Below are 10169 nucleotides of genomic sequence, written 5' to 3'. Positions count from 1 at the left end.
AATGGAGCTGGAACGTCCTCACAGCCCCGAACCGAAAAGGCAGCCTTCGCTCCGAGGCATTCTGGCTCAGGCTTAAGACTGGGCGGCAGAACAGCAGCCCACGATGCAGAAGCTGGCCGGCTGCACGTAGTGCGGCCCGTGCAAGGCAGGGCTCCGCCGCAGCTGCTCTGGGGCGGCTTCCCCCTGGCTGGCTGGGAGGCAGAGATGAGCCACGTGGCCTCAGAAACACTCCGCGCAGCGCTGTCTCGGGGAGACCCAGGCCAAGCGCATTCACGCGTCCGCATTCCCGCTCACTCTGTAGGGGTGCGAATGCTGGACAGTGAGGAAAGTTGACAGGAGGACAACTGAGGCATGCGAAGCAGGTGCTGCAGGAGCGCTTTGCAAATGCCCTGGGCCAACAGACAGGCCAACAGGTGGGTCTCGGCCAGAACTTTTCCGAGAAGCGAGGGCAAAACACGCTGCAGAATCACCCTCGAGAAAGGCGAGGCAGAAGCAAAACGGGCCCAGCAAGGGGCGGATCAACTCCACAAGGAAAGCCACAAAAGGATCTGGAAGGCCGGCCGGGCGCGTCCCCAAAGCCCGAAGGCACCCCCACTTCACCCGGCGGCCTCGTCCCGCAGCCACTTCCCGGCGGGAGTGGCCCAGGGAGACGCCCCCGCTCGCTGCTGCGCTGCCCTGCGCGTCGAACAGGGAGCGCGGGCCGCCGCCTGCCCCCTCCCTCGCCCGGACCCAGCGAAGCTCCTCTCCCGAGCCGCTGCCGGGAGCGGCGGCCTCTCTGCGCGGCGGCCCGCGGAGAGCCGAGGAAATCCCCAGCCTCCGCCCGCCTGGAGACACGAGCCGCGCGCACAGCCGGCGCGGTCCCGCGGCAGCCGGCCCCGGCGCGCCCACGCACACGGCAGTGCGGCGGCGCGAGCTCGTCCGCAGGGCCGCCGGGTCTCCCCGGCAGGGTGCAGGTGCGGCCCCGCAACCCGCTGCTCAGTTTGCGTCCGTGCGCTCTGGGCCGGGCCTCGCCGCGTGCGGCTCTCCGCCCTGCTTGGCCACGTCCGTGGAGGCGGAGGAGGCCGGCGGCGGCGGCGCCTGGCCTGGCCGAGCGTGCGCGCGCCGCTGCCTGGGCCCAGACGCCTTGCTCTCACCCGGCGGGGGCCCGTGGCCGGATCCAGCGTGGCGTTTCGGGTGCCTGCGGGAAGCGCGTTTGCCGCCAAGGAGGGAGCGAAGGGGGCCGGCCCTGCATGAGCGGCCGGCAGCCGCAGAGGCCCCCCAGCCCGGCCGTGGCGCCTGAGGGATGGTCCGCGGCTTCGCTCCACAGCCTGCTTCCCAGAACGAGAGAGGAGTTTTCGCGGGGCTTCCGCAGGGCGGGAGCGGAACGGGGCCTGGCCTCGTTGCTCCGGCAGGCGGCCGAGCTGCTCTACCGGCAGCCGGAAGGCCTCGCGCGCGGGCCGGGAAGGGACGCCTGCCTGCAGCTGGGCGAGAGAATCTGCGACTATGCCTGGGAAAAGCTGAACACGGGGCCGTGGAGGGAAGTGGACAAGGGCTGGCGCCAGGCCTATGCCTATGGCTGCCTCGTCCGGGTGCTCTGCCTCTGTCAGGGCAGTGGCGGGCCTTCCGTGGAAGCCGTGCGCATCTGTGACATGGGGCTGCTGCTCGGCGCATCCATCCTGGACAACATCCTGGGTAGGATGGTCGATTTACTTCAGAAGCACCTACCTTGCCACAAAAGGCCTGCTGTAGGAGATGCCGAGAAACCCCTTAAAAAGGTATTTTACAGTGTTTTGATGAGGCCAGTGTTTGTCACTCACTTTCTGCTCTTTGGATTCACCTTATTTTGTTTTGTATACCAAGCCAAGGCTCTCTGATCATTTAACAAAAGTTGCTTAACATCCATTTTCTGGGTTCTGTACACACCCAGGCATCATAGGGAATTAAATCTCATGTTTTCCACTGTGTTGTATATAGTCAGGGGAGACTAATCCACACTGAAAGCATATATGGTAAAGTAAGAATTAAGCTAATTATGTTGAAATGTTCCTTGTTGCAGAAAATCTCAAAGCAATTCTCACTGGCTCCTGCTGTAAAAGCAGAAGCTGTTATACCACGGCTTCTGTGCCCATCGCTAGAACATTTCCGAGACAATTATCTAATCCCTCAAAAGCCACTGATCTTGGAGGGAATTATCGACCACTGGCCATGCATGAAGAAGTGGAGGTAAGCACAAGATCACATGCTAAATGGTGTTTGCCCTGGAACAGCTTTTCACTGGCCCTTCCATGTTGGGTACAGTGCCCTTTTTCTGCAGACGCTGGGCTTGTAGCAAACGGGTCTTCTGCCCTCTTGCTGCAGTGTGGACTACATCCAGCAGGTGGCTGGCAACCGCACCGTCCCTGTGGAGCTGGGGTCTCGTTACACTGACACAGAATGGACTCAAAGCCTCATGACTGTGGACAGCTTCATCAGGCAATACATCAAGAATGAGGTCCGGCAACAGCAGACTGGCTGGGAATTTGGGGGAGGGGCAAATAATATTTTCATTGCTCTTATTGTCATCTAGAAGCAACCCCAGGGGTGGGGAGGGGCTCTTTTAATCTGTAAATAAAATAGGCTGGGGATTTCTTGGCCTAAGAATGTGCCAGTTTTCAGGTTGCACAGAATGCTTATTGAGGATAAATGGAAAGGCATGGAGCCATAGCTACCTTTGGCAGAGTTCTCTAGGGCAGGGCCAGAGTGGAGGGACTTTGGAGCCCGCTGCATGAGGGGGGCTATAGGATGACTCTTAGTATTTGCTCAGATGACTTTTACCCACAACCGCCTATTAATATCTTTTCTCACTTCTTTTAAGTTTCAGAACCAGACAGGATACCTTGCTCAGCACCAACTTTTTGACCAGGTAAACCTGGGAATGACCCTTTTTAGTACCTTGATCCTCCTCAACATTCTGTGTTCACTAAAATGTTTTGGGATTCCCACCATACTCCACCCCGCCATCATTATTTATTTAGGCTTTTATATCCTGTTCTTTAGCACAGGGCTCTCTGAATGGTTATGCAATACACCCTAGTAAAGCAGTATATGATATCCAGCTTTTCCCAACTTGATGTGCTCAAGATGTTTTGGACTGCATCACTACCTTCCTTGTCCAATGGGCATGGTGGGTGGAGCTTATGGGAGTTGTAGATCAAAATATTTGAAGTACATGAGGTTGAGCAGGCTGCTTTTGGCAGTTATGGCAGAGGAAGTAGGGGAGATGAGCCCCCTACCCCGTTTGCTCTTCTGTGAAGCAACTACAGTGGTACCTCGGCTCATGAATGCCTCCATTCACAACCAAATCGGGTCGCGAACAAAAATTTCATAAACATTTTGACTGAGGTTGCAAACCCTGCATTGGGTGGTGACCGTGATCATGGCTCCCCTCCCCAAGTGGGGAGATGGCCGCAAACATGCTGGGGGTGGGGGGGGGAGATGGCTGAGATCGCGCCCATCTCTCTCGTACAGGAGCACAAGCGATCTCGCTTCCATCTTCCCCCCCCCCCGGTCCCCCCCCCCCCCCCCCCCCCCCCCCTTTTTTACCAACCAACCCCGCACCAACCACGCCCCAATAAATCCGGCCTCTCTCCCCCCCCCCCCCCAGTGTGCCAGGATGATGGGCATGTGCAGGGATGACGGGCGCAGTCACGGTCGTGCTGGGGAGATGGCTGTGCTTGGGGCGGGGGGAGATGGCCACTGTCTTTGTTGTTCCTTGTCACTTTGCTTCACATTTTTCTGATTTAAAAAATGAGTTACAGAATGGATTAACCTTATTTACATTGAACCTTATGGGGAAATTTAACTTGGCTCGCAACCAATTTGGATCACGACCAGAGTCTTGGAATGGATTAAGTTTGTGAGCCAAGGTACCACTGTACTGAGTTTGTTGTTGTAATATGTTTGTTAACTTATATCATGTTTTATTGCATATCTTAGTGTTATATTTTGTAACCCACTCGGGGACATTTTGACTAATAGGTGGGATAGAAATCCAATAAATAAATTCCTAACTAAGTGGCAGAAATGAGAGCCAGTGTGGTGTAGTGGTTAAGAACACGGGACTGGGACTCAGACGATCTGGGTTCTAGTCCCCGCTTGGCCATGAAGCCAACTGGGTGACTTTGGGCCAGTCACAGACTCTCAGCCCAACCTACCTCATGGGGTTGTTGTTGTGGGGATAAGATGGAGAAGGAGAATGATGTAAGCTGCCTTGAGCCCTTTGTAGGAAAAAGGCAGGATATAAATCAGGAAAAAAAATGGGGAAACTGCAGAAAAACATTGTAATTGAGTTCACATGTAATGGCGAGCAATGCTGAAATACAGAAACCTTGAAACAGACCCTTGATTCTCCATGGCTGTTCATGGTAACAAGCACGCCATGCTTCACCATGCTGGCTAAATTCACACATAATTACAGGACACTCTGCTGCAGCTTGTTATGTGTGAGCACAGCCAGTGTCAGCGGACATAGGGACCAAAGTATTCGTGCTTCCAAAAGGCTTTTGTGACAGTCCATCACAACACCCTCCTGGCTTATATTTCTGACCAACCTGTCTGCAGATCCCAGAACTGAAGCAGGATATTGGCATCCCTGACTATTGCTGCCTTGGCAAAGGAGATGAAGAGGACATCACCATTAATGCCTGGCTTGGCCCAGCAGGGACCATCTCACCCCTTCATCAGGACCCACAGCAGAACTTCCTAGCCCAGGTTTGCCCAAGAGCCAACTGGGGCTAGTCACAATGGTGGCTCTGTGCCAGTCGGGGCAGCAGTGGCAGCTTCTGCCAGTAGCAACAGAGGAAGTAAATCAGAGGAGAGATCTCCACATCTGGTGATACAGTTTGAACTGTTGCTATAAGAGCAGCAGTTCAAACTTGCTCTGAGCCAATGATGGAGGCTGGGGAAAGGAGTGGAAATAGTGCATGGAATCATGAATTGGAAAGTCCCTTCCCCACTCAAGAAAAATCCCCTGTGATGGCATGGATTCCTGTCATTGGCTTACCAGCTTGTGGGGAGGGAGGGGTACATGCCTGTGCTTATATTGGAGAACTGCAAGACTCTTGTCTGCAAAAGGGGCAAGAAGTTAATCCATCCAGTTCCATTTCTGTGCTCGCCGACAGAGGCAATGTGCTTCCCAGCACGCTTGGGCATCGAGGGAGGGAACGCTCACCTCATGCTTATTTATCCCTGTTGAGAGTTGTGAATAAGCAAGGAGAGCTGTATCTTCCCTGTCTCCAGGTCATGGGACGGAAGTACATCCACCTGTATTCTCCTGACCAGCGCGAAATGCTCTATCCACACGAAGGCCACATCCTTCACAACACTAGTCAGGTGTGTGATTCATACAGCTTCTTTCCAAGTGGCTGCTCAATTGTTCCAGGACGGCTTTGAAAGTAAAACAGATTTGCCTGTGAAAGGCACAATGGACTAATCACTGTGCCTGCCCCTGCGATCAAACCTGTCTGTTTGTTCGATGTGTCCTGATGCTTTCTATTAGACCTGGGTGCTGTTCCTTTCCTCCCAGGTTTTCATTTCCCTTCCACTACTCGCAGCAGGAATGGTCCTAGATTTCCCATGTTGGAAGGATGGCACAAGGCTAGAAGGGCCTGGAATACTGTGTAGTCCATCACATTTCATCCACACCTTGTCCATGCTGCATTTCAGAAAGGTCTGTTGAGGCAGGAAGGAGGGATTCAAATTTAGATGCTCCCAAAGTTGAAGCTCAGTCTTCAGCCTCAGGGAGCAATGGCCAGGGACCAGAGGACTGCAGCCTGTTTGTGCATGACTGCAACAACAGCACATTCTTTTTCAAGTTACCCATTTCCCTATTTTCTTTACCTTTTCTGTTACCTTCTATATGCTAAGCTTGTTCAGACTTGTACTCTTGATCCTTGCAAAGCACCAAGTAAATAGATAAATGTTAACATAGTTCTCTGTTTCCTTTCTAGGTGGATGTAGAAAAACCTGACTTAGTGAAATTCCCCAAGTTTGAAGCGGCTACATCCCAAGCCTGTATCTTAAGCCCAGGTCAGGTTCTGTTCATCCCAGTTAGCTACTGGCACTATGTGCGGGCCTTGGATACCAGCTTCTCTGTTAGCTTCTGGTGGTCATAGTTTTTATTGGTTGGGATCCCAAATAAGACAAAAACCAGCCTTTGGGTCCTGTTAAGGACTTTCAATATTGTGATTAAGATGCACTTTGAAAGGAAGAGAGTACGGGTCTATTTGGGCATTATTAAATGAATCTTTTAAAACTTGTGTAAGGCATTGCAAGCAGTAAAATCTCAGTCTGTTCTAATCTAGAATAATAGAATGTAATGGAAGAGGCCACCAAGGCCATCCCGTGGAGTGCTGTTCTCGGTGCAGGAACCCGACTTGAAGCATCCGAACAGGGGCTGTCTGGTCTCTGCTTGAAGGCCTTCAGCAGTGGAGAGCCTGCCACCTCCCTAGGCAGACGCATAATACGACAGCCCATGTGTGTTCATTTACTGGTGAGGGCTGCTATATTGCCCTGGGAACCAGCAGGCGCTTTGCATGGCACCTACGGGTGTCCAGTTGGCCATGAACTGCCATGTAGTGAAAACTCGGGTGCTGGGGATTCCTCGAGTGTTAAATAGCTCTTGCTGTCTGGTTTCATATAACACAGGAATTTGGGCACCCAATTCAAAGTGACAACCAGAGGGTTAATTAGCCCAGGGTGGGCTACTTGTGCCTACTGACAATTAGGAAGTTTTACTTGACATTAAACTAAAATCAGCCACCTTGTACCTTAAACAAATTATTTTATGTCCCATGTTCTTGGATGCTACAGGACAAGCATTGCTGCCCTCATGAGTGGAAAGTGCTTGAAAACTGCTGTCATAGCTTCTGTTTGCTCAAGGCTAAACATGTCTAGTTCCTTCAACATTTCCTCACAGAACTTATGTCCAGAACTGGATCACATACTGAAAATGAGGTCCAACCAGTTCAGAGTAGACGAACTGTTAAATACCTTTATTTAGAAAGTGTACTTCTATTGATGCAAGCTAGATTCTATTTGCCTTTTTTGCAGCCATATCACACAGATGACACAGTTTACAATCCACCACAATTCCATTTTTTTTTCACATGTTAAACCAGGTATCCCCCAACTATACCTGCGGGGTGGTGGGGTTTGTTTGTTTGGCCTGTCTTGTTACAGCAGTTTTCTAACCTATATATTTTTTTTGTTTCTGCCTTCTAAGGTTTTGCCTTTTCCTTGCAGTTCTGTGTCATTACAAATTTAATAAGCATTCTCTCCCTGTTCCTCCAAGTCATTAATAAAACATTTAAGAACACACAGCCCAGGATGGAGACTTGCAGCACCTCACTCAACACCATCCTGCAGTTCGATGGTGCAGGCTGCTGCTGCTGTGAGCATTCTTTGACTTGTTCTCCAGACAAGATACTCTCCAGTCTGTGCTGAATAAGCTTGCTGAGCAGTCCTTTGTCAGACATCCTTCTGAAATCAAGATAGATTCATGGCATTTCCATAACCTACTAAGGAAACACCTGAAAGAGGAAAAGATTAGTCTGGCAGAACGTATTCTTAACAAATCTATGCTGGCTTCCAGCAGTGACTGTAGTAGTCTCATAGGGCCTATAGATCAAATCCTTCATAATCTGCTCTAGAATCTTTCAAGGTATTGAAGTCAAATTGTGTGGTCACCATTCTCAATGATTCCTCAAAGACAGGGGTCCTCTAACTTTTTAAATGGGGCCAGTTCACTGTCCCTCAGACTGTTTGGAAGGGCAGACTATAGTTTGAAAAAAATAGCTAAAGAAACCCCCAAAGGAACAGCTAAAGTGACCCCCCCATCTCATTTCTCAACAAGGAAGTGTAAAGAGAAAAATTTCGCTACAGCCTCCTGCTGCTGCTGTGGCCAATTTAAAGAGCAATCAGAGTGAGTTTTACTCCTCAAAAACAAGGAAACAGAAAGCCCCAAATAGACAATGCTGTGGAGTGGACAGTGGAGAATCATCTAACCCCGCCAAGGGACTTGAATTTGTTAAAAGAAACCCCCAGAGAAACAGCAAAAGTGACCTCCTCCCAGCCTCATTTCTCAACAAGGAAGTGTGGAGAGGAAAATTTCACAAGAGCCTCAGGCTGGCCAGCAGACACAGGGAAAAAAGCAGACCGGTTTAAATGAACAAGTTGACTTCATGCAAACGGGAATGCTTAGAGGGACTTAAAAATGGATATAAAAAGTTATATTTTTCTTACCTTCAATCCTTTTTTAGTGTCTTTGTCTCTCCCTCTCTTCTGCACTCCTTGGAAGAGAGACACTCCATATTTCCTGCTCTGTATATGCGTGCAATGGGGGGGATCCGGCACATGCACAGTTGAGCTTTTACAATTAGGCATGTTTCAAATTATAATTACTCAGTTTCACCTGTGCCGGCTCAGAGCTTTCCGACTTGCTTGGAGATTGCCTTCTCCAAGCGAGTCCAGAACCTCTGAGGCAGGCCGGACAAATGAGCATGGCAGGCCAGATCCAGCCCACAGGCCGTAGTTTGAGGACCCATGCTCAAAGAGAACAGAAGCTCTCACAATCCATCCACTAGCTCCTTCAGTGCCCTAGGATACAGTTCATCTAAACCAGCGGTCCTCAAACTTTTTCAATAGGGGGCCAGTTGAAAGGCTGCGGTGACCGTTGCAGGCCTGTGAGGTGGGGGTGCCGTCAGGCACGCGTGAGGAGGGGTTAGGCACGCACGGTGGCGGCTCGCTCTCTTGGAGATCACCCAGCGAGTCCAAAACCGTCTCTGTGCTAGCAAGCCAACACCTCCCCACCCGCAGGCAGCGAGCAGCGGCATGGGCCGGATGGATGACCATGGCGGGCAAGATCCGTCCCGTGGGCCATGGTTTGAGGACCCATGATCTAAACATTAGGAAGTGGGTATGTTTAAGGCACTTAGATACTCCCTGGCCATTGTATTTGTCTTCAGATGGGACCTGAATCCTCTTGGGAGAAAACCGACCCAAGAACAGTAGAGTGGTCTTGCCTTTTGATGAGTGTCACTGTTTGGCCATCTTCATGGAGCACTTCGTCTACCAACACTTTTCTACCATTCTTAGTATCCCTCGTCAAAGATCATTCTCGCTACACTGAGTATTTTATCCCTCCTGGCACCAGTTTTGCAATTCTGGCCTATCTACCTATAAGTGTCCCTGGTCACCTGTCCCCATGTATCCTTGATGATTTTCAGATCATCACTAAGCATTTTGTGCACCCCCTTTGGCGTCTTCTGCTGTCTTCCATTTTTTCCTCTTACTGATTGCACCTTTCCAGTATCTACCTTTTTAAGGAACTTCCATCCCTCTTCCTTGTAGGCTTCCGTTTCACAGACTCTTCTTTAACATTGCTCATATAAAATCAGCTTTACCAAGGCTACAACCCACACTGGACTATATTCCATTCTACTTTTCCTCCCTTAACGTCAGAACTCCTTGAGCACCACACGCTCACTTTCCTGCTCATGAACTAACTGTTCCCTATGGGTCAGAATGAAATCAAAGATGGATGAGCCCTCAGCATTGCTGCACAAACAAAATGTTTTCTCAAGGAAGGAACAAAAGTGTGCCATCCCTGAGGCCCTCACACAGCTGGAGTAGAGAAACTCCTGGGCACCTGGTGAGGATTGTGGGCTTCCCACCAAACCCGGTAGCTTCTGCTTCCTTCTGACCCTTGCCCTGCCTTTTGAAAGCACTTCCAATCACACACGCAGCTCTGCTTCCTGCTAATATATTGGTTTATCAGGGAAGCATTTCCATTTGCTTTACCTTCCACTGGAATGAGGCATCTTAGAATTTATCCAGACCAAAATTGAGCACTCAGGACAAAAAAGTTTGGCCGTCCTCTGCCATCCTAATGTTTGCAACTTTGCAAACTTCCAAGAATGCTGGTTCTGGCAAGAAGGCAAGAAAGCCTGGAGTCAGTGTTCACAGTAGCACCTTCTGGAGTTACAGTGTTTTCAGAAGCTCTACCTAGACATAAGCAGGAATTCATTTTTTGCAAAGGGGCAAGGAAGGGAGCTCAGGACGACAGGCAGACGCCTCTTAGTAAGCTAAAGGAGAGAACTGCGGTGTCTTATGTTCAGACACTAGAAAGCAGAGTTGTAATCAAGACGCTGCCA

At 50.6% G+C, this 10169-nt stretch overlaps 1 protein-coding gene across 1 annotated transcript; it reads left to right on the top strand.

The window, feature by feature from the left end:
* Positions 1-1083: 1083 nt before the first annotated feature.
* On the top strand, positions 1084-8265 carry KDM8 (lysine demethylase 8). Its single transcript, XM_044452515.1, has 8 exons — positions 1084-1754; positions 2036-2202; positions 2338-2470; positions 2834-2881; positions 4579-4728; positions 5257-5349; positions 5967-6045; positions 6829-8265. The coding sequence occupies exons 1-8, from the start codon at positions 1230-1232 to the stop codon at positions 6849-6851; spliced, it is 1218 nt and encodes a 405-aa protein (XP_044308450.1). The 5' UTR covers positions 1084-1229; the 3' UTR covers positions 6852-8265.
* The last annotated feature ends 1904 nt before the right edge of the window (positions 8266-10169 follow it).

The sequence above is a fragment of the Varanus komodoensis genome, unplaced genomic scaffold (assembly GCF_004798865.1).
Source record: "Varanus komodoensis strain SLA01 unplaced genomic scaffold, ASM479886v1 scaffold73, whole genome shotgun sequence".
NCBI lineage: Eukaryota > Metazoa > Chordata > Lepidosauria > Squamata > Varanidae > Varanus > Varanus komodoensis.
This window is presented reverse-complemented; position numbering and strand designations above follow the sequence as displayed.